The 16,165-nt window shown below is 46.4% G+C and overlaps 1 protein-coding gene across 10 annotated transcripts in view; it reads left to right on the forward strand.

Annotated features, from left to right (window-relative positions):
- The window catches only part of NIN (ninein), a 94,738-nt gene that overhangs the window by 16,310 nt on the left and 62,263 nt on the right, over nt 1-16,165 (forward strand). For 7 of the 10 annotated variants that reach the window (XM_087421749.1, XM_087421741.1, XM_087421768.1 and 4 more), the window contains exons 3-5: nt 3,049-3,130; nt 13,211-13,300; nt 14,822-14,991. In XM_087421749.1, coding sequence (XP_087277875.1) covers nt 3,049-3,130; nt 13,211-13,300; nt 14,822-14,991 — 342 coding nt within the window. The remainder of the gene's footprint in view (nt 1-3,048; nt 3,131-13,210; nt 13,301-14,821; nt 14,992-16,165) is intronic. The other 3 variants (XM_087421762.1, XM_087421797.1, XM_087421786.1) reach the window with 1 other exon arrangement.

Genomic DNA, 16,165 nt, shown 5'->3' on the forward strand with positions numbered 1-16,165 from the left:
GATCATAAAAATCCTCTCGGTCTATCAGTTGTTCTTTACATTATAAGAGCGACGCCCTCAGGATTTATTGAGCAGCACATGGAACCTTGCCTCAGCACTAAATAACCCCAGCATATTCAGTTTTGAGTACATATGTCTTTTTTTTAATAGTCTTTAAAAACAGTTTTTTAAAGTATAAGAAAGTTATACTTTTGCTTTTGTTTGAGGGAGGGTGGTTAATGCCTCCCCTCAGTCCTCACGTGTGCCTGTCTTCCATTGCTGCTTCTGGTCAGCAGTGGGTTGGGAAGCAGAATAACGAAGCTTACAATAACTCAGGTACAATGGGAATAACCAGCCCCGGGTTGGCTCCGGGGCCTTCTCTGAGGGCTCATGACGCCCTCCTCAACCTGGGACATCACTTGTCTGTTTGCTGGTCATCTGCTGGTCTCTAGATCATTGACCTTGTGAGATAAGTTGGTGTGCTTGCATGGGGCCTAAGTATCCTGTGAATATGACGTAACAAAGTCTTAGAACTAATTAGAATTAACTTGCAGATTATAGGTGTCTTTGTCATTTTTCAGGGGGAATAAAATTGAGGTACACAGACCCCTGGGTGACCTTCATGGCCGATACTCTCTGAAGTAAACGTTAGCACTAAATTCAGAAGGGCTCTTTCCGATTACTTCTATCAAAACTTCTATCTTTAGAAGACCCAGAGGAGACCCTCGGAGTCAAGCATAAAGGATTTGAAAGTCTCACGGCAAGCACCCCCTTTTGAAACCGGAGCCTCTTTCTGTTCAGCTCATAGCCGTGGCAAAGAGAGACTCAGGTTTCACTCAGGGTGTCTCCGTTACTCTCCTGGGAGAGAGGAGAACCAGTGGGCTCCCTAATCACAGCAGACTGGGTCCTTCTCTGATGCTGGGCAGTGCCCAGATCCTGGGGGAGCGGCTCCGGGGCCTCCTGCTCGCGCCCACCCGCCTTGGCTCTCTCAGTCACTCTCAGGGCCAGTTGCTTTGCTTGAAAACATGGCCCTGTTTCTCTGTAAAAGTGGTGAGAACAGCCCATCACTGTACCTATTAGTTGCCACTGGCTGAGACCCTCACAAGCGCCAGCAAGCTCTACACAACTTGACATTTTATCTCCCTAACGCCACTGAGAGGTAGGTGGTCGTATAGACATCATAAAATGCGTGCCATGTTCCTAGCAGAGCACTGCCTGACCCCCTGCGGCATTTCCTGAGGATGTGAGCTCTGAGCAGCAGGGGTCCTTGTCACTGCAGCTCACTGCTGTAGCCCAGGGCCTGGGACGGTACCTGGCACATAGCAATGCTCCATAAATGTTTGTTGAATGAATCATAAATATTCATTGTTAGAGATCCCCTTTTTACAGGTGAGCAAACTAAAGCTCAGAGAGGTTTGGTAGTTGAGCCAATTCACAGCAGGAAGTGAGTGGCTGAGCCAGGTCAGGTCCTGGGCCCACTGGCTCCTGGGCAGGTCTGTGCTCCTAACCGCCTACTGCCCGCCCGAGAGGAAGGCAGGGTTCTGGTGGGAAGGAGTCGATGCCTGGAAGTGCCCCTGAGTGGGGGAGCTCTTGGGAGAGCTGTGTGTGGGCTGGCTCACTGGGGAGATGGCCTTGCCCCTGGGAGTGGAGCTGGGGTGCCACAGTGCTCGAAGCCCACCCTGACTCTGGGACAACAGCAGGACCTGGCCCTTCTCCTCTGCCAGGCTCTTCAGTGGTTTGTCAGCTGTGACACCTGAGAGCACAGCTTCCCCCTCTGCTGTCATTTAACCCTCTCCTTGACTGCATGGCCCTGGCTCTTTAGCAGGTGCCCTGTCTCCCTTGACAGACTTCTGCTCTGGCTCCATAGATTATGCTGATTTTTAGTCCATATGATCTAAAGGAATATGATTTTGGAAAGTAACTTCAAGTAATCAAAACGAACGTGGTAGAGAAATCACACACACTTTGGGAGAGTGGTAAATTGCAGGCGTGTACAATTTTAGCACATAAGAATCTCTGCGGGTTCCTCTCCTTTGCATCAATTTGCACGGATAAGACATTATGTGATTTCTTTCCTCCATTGTCTAAATAACTAATGAGGTTTGCTGCTTTTCCAAATTTAATTTGGAAGTGGTTTTTTATCTGTCACCTACATTTAAACTTCTAGGCAATATTTTGTAATGATGTCCAAAGAGACCCATGGCAGCACGAATTACAAATTTAGCAACTTTGTATTTCTGTATAGGCTTCTGTATAAATAGATGCCATGTGATCAAACTAGAATTGTAGTGAGAAGAAATACCATCTCTCCCTTCTGCCCCGTGGTGAGATCATAAAAATTTAAGTTATAGAAGAATATACCGGGCCATAAAGAAAACCTTTTCAGCCCTTCAACCAAAGTAATATCCCAATTCTAATTGAGTGTTTGCTTAAATAAAACTCAGGTTCTTTTCTACTTCAGTCAAGGTTATTCTATTTTTAAGAGTTCAGGAAAATGCTTCCCAAGGATCTTTTATCCTTTGTGTTTGTATTGATTTCTGCTGGTTTATAGAATCATAGGGGTCTTGGGAGGTAACTATCAGATACTGCCTCAGACAGGACTGTATTCAAGTCATCCTCAAAAAACAGCGTACTGTATTCTAGGATCTCTCAACAGATGAAAGCATCTTTGGGGCGTTATTACGATGGATCTTTTACTTGCGAAGGCTTTCCTAATATCTAATATGGCATCATTCTTTTCTTCTTGTTCAGAGAAATAAAAGGAGCTGAGAGTTCAAAACATCTCTTCTTCTGAGTTTACTAAGAGGGTTTGGCTATGTAGTTTTCCCCTTGGGTTGAATACATATTGACATTGATATTAGTGTTTATGACACCGGGTGTCAAAAATGATCACCCACTCTCCCTTCAGAGCTTTAGAGAAATGGGAGAGAGAACAGGGAACAAAAGAGGTTCTGACCCACTCCTAGGCTGTTGGGCTGCTGACAGATGGTTCTGGTACCTTGTAGATGGATTTGCTTCCTTAAGGCTGTGGAAACTATTTTGAACTTATTTTTAATTGTTTATTTTTAGGTGCATTTTGACCAATTTAAAGAAGCGTTAATACTTATCTTGTCTAGAACTCTATCAAATGAAGAACACTTTCAGGAACCAGGTAAGGGCACCAACTTTTCTTCTCTGTGTTCTCCTTTGAAAGCTGTCCCAGGAGGAATGTGGGGACCTTGAAGCATGTCTGTGGAAGATTTGGGGCGTCTGTTTTTCACAGACTGAGCAGCTATTTGCAGTGACTTGTCTTTTGATATTATCATAGAGCCTTGCAGCTGTTGAGCACTAAAATGAGATTTCCCTACCCCACAGTGGTTGTGGAAGGAATAATTGGATGGTTCCTGGGCGATATGTCAGATGGTATGGACATGGTTCCTGGAATGAGCAGAGTGAAGTTGAGTGTTCCCTCCTTCATCCCTGTTTCCCATGTGCATGGATGGATGTGCATTGGGGGAATTTTGCCAGAAAGAAGAAGGATGGGCAATCTGGAGATACTTGTATTTAGTCCTGGTGCGTGGTTGACCCTCTGCTATACACCTTATCTCATTATATTATAATTGTTTACCTATCTCCCCCTCGAGTGACGGTTCCTTGAGGACCAGGCTGTTTGTTTTCATATTTCTGGTGCCAAGTACAATGCTTAGCACATAGTGAATATTCCGTGAATGTTGTGAAATAAAAGACTTAATATTATGCTTCATTGATTTTTTTAAAGGCACCATAGATAATAAGATACATCATTATTTCATATATCTCTAAAAAGAAAAATTGTTGCCACTTATAATGGTAAAGTGCCATTGATTGTTGGACACGTTCTAATCTCAGAGTGTTCAGATCTCAGTGTGTGTGTGTGTGTGTGTGTCTGAGAAACAGTGAAATGTGGTAAATATTTAAGAGGAAGTCTGAACAGTCTGAAGCCCGTCTTACACTATAGTCCAGTTCTATCAGAGCAGTGGGACTAGGGTTAGGGTCTGATTGCAAACAGGCATGACGGAATTTTTGAGGTGACGAAACCATTTTCTATCTTGATGGTAGTTACAGATTTCAAGAGTTTTTCCAACCCATAGTATTGTGCACTAAAAGGGAAAAATTTACTCTATGTAAATTATGCCTCAATAACCTGACTTTAAAAAAGTGAACATCAAAAATATAGTCCGGTTTTGAGACTGAGGAGAAATTATTAACACTGGTCGCTACAAGGGATCCTTCAGTGTGACCTGTGTAGAGAAAGCACAGATGGGAACTCACTTCTTACCCTCACTGCCGAGCCAGTTCTTCATCGAACCTTCTGTGATGCTCCAGATTCGTGTCACACATGTTAACACTGCATTTAGCAGGGTTTTGGATCCTGGATTGAGTCTCTCCCTTTTACTAATGGTGGCCACCCCTGGGAAGGTCATGTCACCTTTGAGGCCTCTGAGCTCTCCAGAAGCCCCTGTGAGCCAGGAGGGAGGTGTTGTGTTCTCAAGACTTTCTGGACTAATAACAGAATTTCTGCAGGTGACTGCTGCTAGAACATGGACTTTTGTTCTTATGGGGTCTCACATTTTATTGATATTTTTACTTTTTTAAGGTTGTTGTCTTGATAACAATAGTGCAGGATCTAGGGACCCTGAATCGAGCTATGGCGACATCACCATGTTTTAGTTAACATGAGCATCGGTAACACGAGCGTAAGTTCAGTGTTCTGTATGCTGATAATGTGCTTTTCTGCGGGTTTGGGATGGAGTGTTGCCACTGGTCCATGTGATCCTTTTTCTGCCCTTTCTTCAGAACCTATACTGTTGCCTGCCAGAAAATTTTCTTAATAAATATGCAGGTTTATGGTGACCACAAATGTGAAGGCTGCCCCTAGAGTTGTGCATTGTTGGGGCCTAAATAATGGGATGAGGTAGGCAATGGCCAGCCAAGCTTGGTAACAGGTAGGAAGTGACATTTGTGAATCCGGCCCCGATAGTGGTTTCAGGGTTATGTGTGCCTCGCCACTGTGCAGGCAGAGACCGGAATTCCGGCAGGCCATCCAGGACAGCACACAGAAGGGATTTGTATGGTTTCGCTGTGTGCTCCCTCCTTTGGGTAGGCTGCCGCAGACCGTTGTTAAGGGCTGCCCCAAACCAGTGTAATGAAGCAGGAAAGGACTTACTGATGGCATCTCATCCAGAGTTTACGGGACTCCCTGGCGTTTGTCCTTGCGGGGTGAGATCTGGGATGGAGCCTGCGCCTTAGAGGTGCTTCGTCTCCTAGGAGGCAGTAAGTCTGCCCTTCCTCCCACATCCCACGTCCATTCCTGTGCATCTCGGCTCTCTCTGCCTTTTGCTCGTCCCCCCAATCCCCTGGCCACTCCAGTTGTTCCTGGGAAGCAGCTCTTTCCACTCTGACATTCTCCCACCCACTCTCTATGTGGCCCCACCCCACAGGCTGACTGGCCTGGCTGGTGAGAGACAGAAGGAAGGGTCAGGACCCACATGCAGCCTATCAAGAGGCCACCTGAGATCACCTCTCCATCCCCTTTAGGAAAATAACTGTCCCTTAACTCATAAGCTGTATCATTGTCGGGCTGGAGAGAACTCTGCCATTTTATCCGTGAGCAGATTGAGACCCGGAGAGGAACACAGCTTAACTGAAGTCTCACAGATCGTGGCCAAGGAGGATGCCGATGCTGTGTCACCAAGGGACGTGACTCCAGGAGGCTTTGGTTTAAGGATATTAACCCTCAGGTGGATGAGCTAGGGGCAAACCCAGGCCTCAGTCAGTGTGGCCTGGCCAGAAAGATTCCGACAGGTGGCCAGAGGCAGCAGGAAGGCCTAAAGAAGAGCAGATGTCCCCTGATCATTAGTAACAAGGGTGCCTGTGTCCTCAGCATTATTTGGTTGTTCAGGACTTAAGTCCTCTTCTGCCGTAAGGGGCCAGGGCCATGGTCTTATTGTCTTGCCCTTCAATATCAATGGACCTACTAGACTTGGAGAGAAAAGCTTACCCTTGAACTGTGGAAAGAGACTGGAAACACGGGAGGGCCATAGGACATTCGACGTTGAATGGGTCACGAATTGATATTTTATAACATCTGAGATTTTTATAAGTTAAAAAGACCAGAGGCTGTACCAGACCACCATAGAGAAAAGCCAGCTTGATGTGATGGAAAGAGCCTGGAGCCAGGAGTTATGAAATCCTGTCTCTGCCTTCTGATTGGGTGGCCTTCTACGGCAGACCCTCCGTGGCCTTTGGTCACCCCATATGGAAAAGCGGTTGTACTAGAAAATACTAAAATCCTTCCGGCTCCAAGACTCAATTGTGCTGTCTCCTAATGACTCAATTACATTATCTAATTTTACGAAAAAAGTTACCTTTGTGTTTCTGGAAGATTTACCCAACATAAACTGACACTTTAAGGTTCTGCTTCCTAGGCAAAAATGTGCAGTGTGTTTCATATTCCTCTAATAAAAGGCAGTTTTTATAAATAATATGGAAACAAAGCTGTAATAGGATTTGAGAGAAGATGAAATTCAGTCATCATTTCCATAGTCTTGGGCTCTGCCATGTATCACTTCTCTGCGGTATAGTATCTTTATTTTTAAAATTAGGGGATATGGACTGGGTTATTTTTTAGCATTGTTGTAACTCTGATATTTATAATTCTAAGACTCTTAGGGGAGAGTCTTTTCCCTGAAAAGCAATAATGATAACAATAACACAATGAAAAATAACACAATGAAAATTACTGAAATTCAGATAAGGGCAGAAAAATGGATGGGGGTTCAGAGAACCCTGTGTAAATTCCAGACTGATTCACATCGCCTGTGGTGTAACTACCTCACATCTACATGTACGATTTAATTTTAAAACCATTTTCCTGGACTAAGAGAGGGACAACAACTTAATTATGAGTTATTGATTCAGTTTGCCATGGCTTTGGATTCTAGGGTTTTCGTAATAGAAGTGCTGGCTCTGAGCTACCTGGTGTCAGCATGCTGTCTGGATCTGCTCTCCAGAGGTTGTATCCCCATTGGACGCGTCTTGCATTAGATTTCTGTTCTGCGATGGATGTTAGCGTAATGCAGGAGGCTCCTTCTCTCCCTCATATGGTTGATGTAAAATGTCTTTCCTTCGTTCATCTGGTGAGGGAAAGAAAACTCAGGTTTGGAAAAGCCGAATCATGAGAAAAATAAGACTAGGCATGGTTTTGATGCAGATGATTGGGGTTGTTGTCAAAACATTCCTAATTCCAGGAACTGCCCTAATTTTAATCACTTTCCTTATATTTTGAAGAAGCTATAAATACAATAAACGTCTTTTCATTCTCTCAGCAAACGTGCATGGAAGTGGGTCCTGTGCCCAGGCATCAGGCTGAAGCCTGGATTGCAGGGACTGAAGACCATGTTCCGAGGCCTGGGGCCAGGCTCTGAGGTCCGGCTGAGGGGCCTGTTTTTAGGAGACATTATCCACACATGGCCCAGCAGGCGTGCTCTGTGGTCCTTTCTGTGGCTGAGCAAGATAAGTAAGAACTTAGCCCCTGTTCTCTTGGCATCCATGAGATGCTAACGGTGAGGACCAGGAAATTTCTCCCAAAGTTAAAAGCAAAATGAAACCACGACCATGGTTACCTCCACCAATGGAAGAGGGTGCAAGGAGTCATAGGTCAGGGCATTGGAAATCCTCATGCCCACTAGTGGTCACAGGACCTTCCTGGAAGGATATAAAACGATAGGCACCAGGGGGCCAACCCAGTGGCGTAGTGATTAAGTTCATCCGCTCCGCTTTGGTGGCCTAGGGTTCGCAGGTTGGGATCCCGGGCATGGAACTACTCACTGCTCATCAAGCCATGCTGTGGCAGGTGTCCCACATACAAACCAGAGGAAGACAGGCACAGATGTTAGCTCGGTGAATCTTCCTCAAGCAAAAAGAGGAGGATTGGCAACAGGTGTTAGCTCAGGGCCAATCTTCCTCACCAAAAATCAAAACCAATAGGCACCAAGAACTATAAAAATGCCTTTGGCTAATCAATGCCGCTCTCAGATTTTGTGCTATGGAAGTAATTATGGATGTGCACAAAGATGTGTGTATTAGGACAGTCATTTAAAATAGTGGAATAGATATATGTATATATATATATATATATATCAAGCATAAATATTTTTTTTTTTTAAGATTTTATTCATTTATTTTTCCCCCAAAGCCCCAGTACATAGTTGTCTGTCATAGCTGCACATCCTTCTAGTTGCTGCACGTGGGACACGGCCTCAGCATGGCCGGAGGAGCGGTGCCTCGGTGCGCACCTGGGATCCGAACCCAGGCCGCCGGCAGCGGAGAGCACGCACTTAACCACTAAGCGGAGAGCACGCACTTAACCACTAAGCCACGGGGCCGGCCCTCAAGCATAAATATTTGACAGTGTACTGGTTAGGCAAACGGTGATGTATCTGGGTAATCAAAGACTGAGCAGCTACTGAACTGTAAACGAATACTTACTCTTACAGTGATTTTACTAAGGTAAGAAGTCAGTCTTTTAAAAAATATATGTGTATGTGCAAAAATAAATACTCATGTTATTTAAAATTAAATAACTAGGCTGGTGAGGATTCTGGTAATGAAACAGTTTGCCTCAGAGTTATGCGATGTAAATTTGTTCAACCCCAGTGGAGGTCTAAGAAGGTTTCCAAACCAGGGGCGTGAAGATGATGGTTGTCTACAGGGGGTCTTGGAGGATTGCTGTGTCCCTCTCATGTCAGCCTGTTGATGAAGGGACAGGAGGTGACAAGGAAGAGATAATTAGAGCTAGAACGAGAGGGTGGCCACTCTGGTTTCTGAGATGATGGACTGGATGATGTCATCATGCCTTCCACACTAATCTTACCCAATTACAAAAAGTGAGGTTGGGGATTCTCTGTGAGACTGGGGGCTGTGAGGCTCTCCCCAACTTTGCTCCACAGGGCCCCATGTTGGGCGCCTTCCCGGCCTGCTGCTCCGGGCCACTGCTGGCCCCACAGGAGCCTGGGCAGACGGACTGGACAGGGTGTGGCTGGAGCCTCCAGGGCAGGAGACAACTGACAGACGATGACCTTGCTCCCCGGAGCTCCCTCCAGACGAGGAGACTGAGCCGCAGTGAACCTGAGTCCTCCTCACCTGGAGAAGGACCAAGGGTCCAGGTCCATTTGAACCAAAGCCCAGGCTCTTGCCATGAAGCCATGCTGCCCTGGGAGGCGTCACAGTCCAGCTGGCTGGGTGGAAAATGCTTTTAGGAAAATGTGACCATGATCATTGTCCAACTGGGAGTTGTCGTATTAACAGTATGAGTTGCACTAAATTCGTAGAAGAAAAGGTTCCATGAAAGTTGTGCCAAGAAAGTACGTGAAAGAAATGAGTTTTGAGTTGAGCCTTGAACAATGGGGAGGATTCAGTTAGGTGAAAAGTGACTCCCTGCCTTCTTGCCCAAAATGCCTCCAGAATCCTGGCCTCCTAACAGGGATCAGCGCTCATCCTCCCAGGAGAAGGCTGGGGCACAATCATATAATCAGTCTCAACCCCGAGTTTTTCCTCCTGACTGATCTTCAGCTGCCTCAGGGTTTGGACAGACCATCTTGTCAGACCAATCAACCCTGGGGGTTACCAAGCCATAGCATCCCCCTTCCTGGCACCCCTGTGGGGGGCTAACCTTCCCCTTGAAGCCTCCCTCCCAGGCAAGCTAATCAGTGCCACCCCCATCACCTTTGTGTCCAGAAGCCCCTGTGTTCCAGCAAGAAATATCACTCAGGTTGCTAAGAACCAATGTGGAGACTGCTCCTAAAAGTCTGTCATTGCATCTAGGGAGGACGCAAGGCTCCAGCTGAACATCTGTATCTGGAGAGGGGTGGTTGGGGAGGCCAGGCTAGTGGCCAGGAAGCGGCTGCCTGGGAAAGGGCTGTGTGCACACAGGAGCATGGGGTGACCTCCTGCTTGCTGATGACCTGCCCTGGAGGCAGAAGGAAGGACAAATAACGCCGGAAGGCTTTCCTGAGGTCTTTTGTGTGTGGTTCATTCTCTCTGGGCTTCTCTTCTCCCCTCCCCTCCTTGGGATGTCCGCTCCTCACCCATTTCTCCTTTCCACCACTCCAGCTCACCTCTACCCTCCTCTCCTCTCCTCCTGGGGCCCCACCTCTGGGTCCTTTCCCCACTCTGTTCCTTCTGCTCCCCCTCTCCCTTCCTCTATGGGCCTCTTGGTCTCTGCCCATCTTCTGTCCTCTTCCCTCCCTCCCTCCCTCTCTAGGTGTCTCTCTCTGTCTCTCTCCCTCCCTTTCTCTCTCTCTCTCTGTCTCAGTCTCTCTTCCTCTCTGTCTCCATCTCTGTCTCCCTCCGTCTCTGTCTCTCCCTCCCTCTCTGTCTCCCTCCATCTCTGTCAGTCTCTCTCAGTCTCAGTCTGCCCTCTGATTCCCTTCTCTCTGATCTAGAATCGGGTGAGGGTTTTCACTCTGACTGTGTAATCCCTGTGTGGTGGCGTGGTCCGAGTATGGAGCAGATGGGGATGTGTGCTGGGGCTGGGTGGTGCTCATTTGCTGCATGTCTGCCTTTTCCCAGGGAAGTGTCTTGGTGCTTGTCCTGAGGGTTGCACATGCTTCCTCTGTGACCGCTTCTTATTTTCAGATGGATTTCAGGAATCCTGTGAGCTCAGCAGGATGTGGTATGGAGGGCCTCAGACCGTGCCTGTGCCGAGGGCCTGTGGAGGGGGTGGGGTCTCGGGAATGATTTCCCAGGCTGACCGAGTGAGGCGGGTGGGGAAATAGAAAGCCAGAGTCTGCAGGAGCAATTCCACAATAAGAATTCCAGCACCACAAAGGCAGGGCTTTCTTTTTCAGATTCTTTCTTCTGGAAATATCCTCAGGTCATTTTTAGGAACAAGGAAGTTTGAATCAAAAAATAACATATCCATCTTATCCCTCAACAGGTACAACATAGTGCTCTGCCCGTGGCAGGTGCTCCATAAATGCAAGCTAAGTGAATCTGCCTGGTACGGGGGTGCGTCTCTGGGACTCACGTTTAACTGTAACGTCCCATATATGTGCAGTGGATGCTGCTTCGTTCCGGGCCCTAAGCTTGTGTTTCTGCAAAGTATTGACTGAATATAGGCTTTTGGGTGACTTGCAGCTTCCTCTTGGTCCCCATTGCTGTGCCTTTGGCCATCAGCAGGGCAGTATGTGTCGCACAGGGGCTGCGTCGGTCCTAGGAGAGAGTGAAGAGTGGGCCCTCTACCCTCAGTTAGAGTTGGGGAGGGAAGGGAGATGAGAGAGGGATGAGGGGTGCCTGTTGGTGGGTTTCCTGCCTGCAGCCGGCTCGTGCCCTCGGAGCAGCCATTCTCACTCACGTGGTAACTCAGTGTTGCTTTTGTTATAAGTGCAAGACCTCTGAGCACAAGTCATGCATGTGCATGTGGTTCATCCTGATTCTGGAAGGTGAACACTGTCACAGCTCTGGAGTGACTCTTGGGACAGATGAGATATGGAGTAAAGAATATGGTGTCTGAGCATCCAGATTGTGTTTAATTTCTAAGGCTGGAAGGAACGGTATTTTTTTATCTTTTGAACACCCTGATTAGATTTTCTTGCCCACTTGCTCTGTAGAGACTGTTAGTTGCTTTTATATTTCTCCAGCAGTCTTGAAGGGGTTGTCCCCACTCATAACCATGTGTTTGGTTTATGGAATGAAACCTAGATCATCTAACCTGGTCAGGTAGGATGCCTCAAAACCAGCTTCTGGGATTGGTGCATCTTGTAGCAGGCTCTCCAGGGGTCCAAGACTCCTCTAGGCTGGGCTTGTCTGCTTTCCTTCAAAACCCATTTTTACTTTTACCTGGTGACACTAAATAGGGGAAATGGAAAGTGGGAAAGAAGGGAAATGACTCTGAGTCCAGGTGGAATCTCAGTGTACGTTTGAGGACAAGACACCCTGAGGCACGGCCGTCCTCTCTGTTTTGTTGTTTCACTGCTATTTCGCATCTGTCCTCAGAGCTCATGATTGTAGGGTTACTAACACTTACGTTAAAGGAAGCTGTATGCTGTTAATAATTTCATTTCTTAATAAGTCAAATAACCCCATATTATCTGGCATAGATAAAATTGTTCCAGGACGAAACCCTGAAATATGTAAGTTGCATCTGGATGCACTTATTATAAAGTCAATAAACTTGACCGCAGGGCTGCGGTTTTGCATGTCTTTGTTGGGCCTGGTGAGGAGGGGGTGAGGCGTTCTTTAATTTCGGTGTGTGTGAGAGAGTCTCCTCAAGTCCCTAGCGAGCCTTCTGCTCCTTGGGCTGTGGCTCTGCACTTCCAAAGGCCTGGTTGGGATTGATCAGGAGAATCAGAGTTTCAAATGCTTAACCCAAGGATGGCTGTGGACCCGAAATGTTCTCTCTGGACTCCTCGCTGGTGCTGTCTCTCTTCCCCTCTTGTCATGTAAGTAAGTGATACTCCAACAGGAGAGGGATGTGTGAGTGTGTAAGTCTAAGAAGTAATTTTTTAACTGGTGTGATTAGTCTAATTCTTTATGGGTCACGTGGATGGTTTGAGAAATTCAGTATGGGGAAGCCAAGTACCCCATTTTCCTTTGTGTGTGCTAATAACTTTATTCCAAAAAGATTGTACAGTTTAACAGATTTCTCTAGAAACTGACTTGGTGATGTATGTACATTCTGTGAAAGATATTAAAGTTTGTTCAAAATTAGTTATAGTAATAAAAGATAACATAAATAAAAAATTTTAAAACTTCTTGGCAACGCAGAAATAAGTAAGTCAGTAAATAAACCCAAACCCCTAATGGTTCACAATCTGCAATCTTCCTTGCTTAGAAAAAGAGCTGCTTCAGACCCACCACCACACCCTACATGGGGTATTTAGTGGAAACTAACTGGGGAACCACTTCACCCACAGGTGGGTTTTGGGTCAAATCACAGTGGGTTTTCTAAGACGGTTGCTTTGTCTGACGACTTTTTTTCCTCTGAAAAAGCGCAGCGTGCGTTCAGAGCTGGTTTGCCACTTCCACACCCAGACCATGACTGTGTTCTCACACTGAGAAAACCCTGTGTTCCATTTTCTGGCCTTCTAAGTTTTCCTTTTAAACTTTCCTAAGCCCCCATTGTCACTAATGGTGTATCTTGTGTCTGCCACTAAAATGTAAGTGTATGTATAAATTAAGGATGGTTCTGCATTGCCTCTTATCTGACTAGCATCTGTGGGTGTCAGCTGCCAACAAGGAGCTCGGGTGTCCAGGCCGCTCCTGAATACTCACAAGCTGACACACTCTCTCCTGATAAAAGGTACCTTCAAATGAGCATGCGATTTTCAATATAAATTGTGTATGCTTGAACGTTCCCTGTAAGAGAATCGCTTGACCTGATAAAGTGACTTGACTGGGACTTTTAAAAAGCTGGATATAAATATCGCTAGAAATCCTGGAGCAAGCATAAATACTTCACTCTGAGCTTTGCTGAGCATTTTCAGAATGCTTCTGACCACACTTGTGAAATCTGAGCTTATACCGGAGGAAGGGCATGGGAGGGCGTGGAGGGCAGAGTTAGTCAATGAGGTCTCCAGTCCTCCAGGGAAAGCTCCTGACATGCTGTCGGTGGTGACAAAGGAAGGGTTTTGTCCCTTCAGTTCTTATCTAATCAGCCACCCTCATTTAGATGATGTGTGTACACACCTCATCTAATATCTACATGTCTGAGTTCAGACGTATCTTGTTAAGACCATCATGTTCAAACAGAACACGCGTTATGTTCTCCACGGAGACGGTATGTCTGTGTGGGCGAGAAGAACTGAAATCAAAGCATTGCCAATCTTTTGTATTTTAATGGAATATTTTATTCTAATTCTGTGCAAGGTGCTAAAAAAAAATCTATATCTAAGCTGACTTTGCATAGAGTGAAGTATTTATTTTATTGCTTTAAAGCTCTCCATTGTAGAGAAGGGCTAGTGGTGGTGGTGGCTGAAACAATGGTGGTGGTCATGGTGATGGTGAAGGAAGGTGGTGGTGATGGTGAAGGTGGCTGATGTTGAACCTGAGACATGTTGTCAGAATGCTGAAGTCCTTCTTTAAGTCAAGAGATGACTCTCCCATTATGCACATTCCTTTTTATTTTGTACAACACTGAAGCTCATGAAGAGAACAAAACATAATGTACCATTTTTCTTAATGCAGTTTCACATTTGCTATTTTATTCCACAGCTTTTAGTTTTATAATGAGATCTTGACGCCAGGTTTCGTGTAAGCGACGAGCTGTCATTGATTAGGATCCACGTGTCAGTTTCTTTGTTCTGTCATCCCGCTTGTCTGATGCATCAGAAAGTGGGATGGTTAACAGAGGCTCACTGAGGTACAAGAGGGGTGTGTTTCAGACTGATTGTTGTGAAGACTGACTTTACAGCACTGATATGGGGCCCTTTCTATCATCATCTTCCAAGACTTCCTCCTTTGTTAGTATGATCTCTCCCTTTCCCTGTTTCTGCAAAACACCAGCTTAATAAACAGAAGAACAAATATGACCCCTTGCTTTGTCCTGATCTGAATTCTGTACTTTTAAGTCAAATCCCTCTGCTGGCCTTGCATCCCTCTCATCACATGCAGGGATGTGCTCGGTGCTATTAATCATTCGGAATTAGAAGCTGTGCTCTGCATCTGACCTGGTGGCTCGTCTACACCCACATCCACCCCAGCTGGTGAACAGTGGTGGTTTATTTTGGGGCTGGTATAAGAGGCTGTGTCCGAAGGCTGTGAGTGTCAGCCATGGGCTGCGATTGTCATGTAATGTGGCCTCAACTCTTATCTCCTTCCCCAGACTGCTCACTAGAAGCTCAGCCCAAATACGTTAGAGGTGGTAAGCGTTATGGACGAAGGTCCTTACCTGAGTTCCAAGAATCCGTGGAGGAGTTTGCAGAGGTGACAGTGATTGAGCCACTAGATGAAGAAGCTCGGCCTTCACACGTCCCAGCTGGTGACCACGATGAGGTAAGAAATGGGGCGGGCACATCCATCTGGACCACAGGTGTGGATACCAACAGATACCCACATTACTGTGGTGCTGAGACAGGAGAACTGAGGGCGTTTACGGCTTTTCTCAGTTACCGGCTACTTGCTGATCTTATTATTTTCCGTTTGGATGTGGACAGCTACTGTTTCTATTGTTTGGATGTTTCCATCTCTGCTTCAACTTTTGGAGAGCTGACATTTCTCTGCGTGCTTTGTGTTTATACATTTTTGAATTCCATTATCTTCATGTTACCTGGGGTCTGCCGCTTCTAGCCCTCCTTGGGAACACGTCTGTCCCTGGCACTGTCATTTTTAGTTTTGTAGAAAGCTAACCAACTCCCTCCCTGTAGACTCGACCGCAGCGTCCAGGACAGGGAGGAAATGAGAGGGTGGTTGTGGGCCTTTGAGAGGCGGCATCTTATCTCCTGTGGAGTAGAGTAGCTTTCAAACTCGTTCTCGTGGCGGTGCTCCGTGTTGCCAGGTTCTTCCTGCCGGTGCCACCGCGCCCAGGCACGCCTCGCTCTGGCAGTCAGAGAGCTTCTGCCTCCCTCATCGCATCTCCCTTCTTTTCATTCTACACGGCGCCATGATCTGCCAATAAAGAAGAAGCAGTAACATGTTCTGTGTTTTTTCTTCATGGCTCGTTTACCAGCATCCCATTTATAGAACATGAGTGAAAATGCCATGCTGAGCGAGCTCTAAATATTTCTTGCAAATCCCAGCTCAGACTGGGGATGCAAATATTTCAGATGCTAATATAAACTGGAAAAGAGACAAAGTGGCTCAACTTTCTCGAAATAGTCTGTGGCTTGTTGGTGGATTGGAGTGTGTGTGTTCATTGCTGTCTGATGGTTCCACATTCAGCTTACTGACATCTACAGGAAGCTCGCTCCAGTAATGTCCCCAGCAACCAGACATCTAGCATCTTCAACTTTCCAGAATACCCACCACCCCAAAGGTAACTGGAAAGAGCCCAAGAATTGAGCAGAAATGAGCTTGGCCATAAGTACTATAACTTGGAAGACGCACGACTGGTCTGCAGATCAGAAGTTGGCACAATTGTTTTAATGCAGGTGTTACCTGTCCTCACAATAGAAGTGAAGGAGCAGTGCAGAAATGTGAGCGAGGAGAGGGGAAGAAACTCCGCTGGAGA

This window comes from Ceratotherium simum, chromosome 3 (assembly GCF_057802395.1).
Source record: "Ceratotherium simum simum isolate JZ-2026a chromosome 3, ASM5780239v1, whole genome shotgun sequence".
Classification (NCBI taxonomy): Eukaryota; Metazoa; Chordata; class Mammalia; order Perissodactyla; family Rhinocerotidae; genus Ceratotherium; species Ceratotherium simum.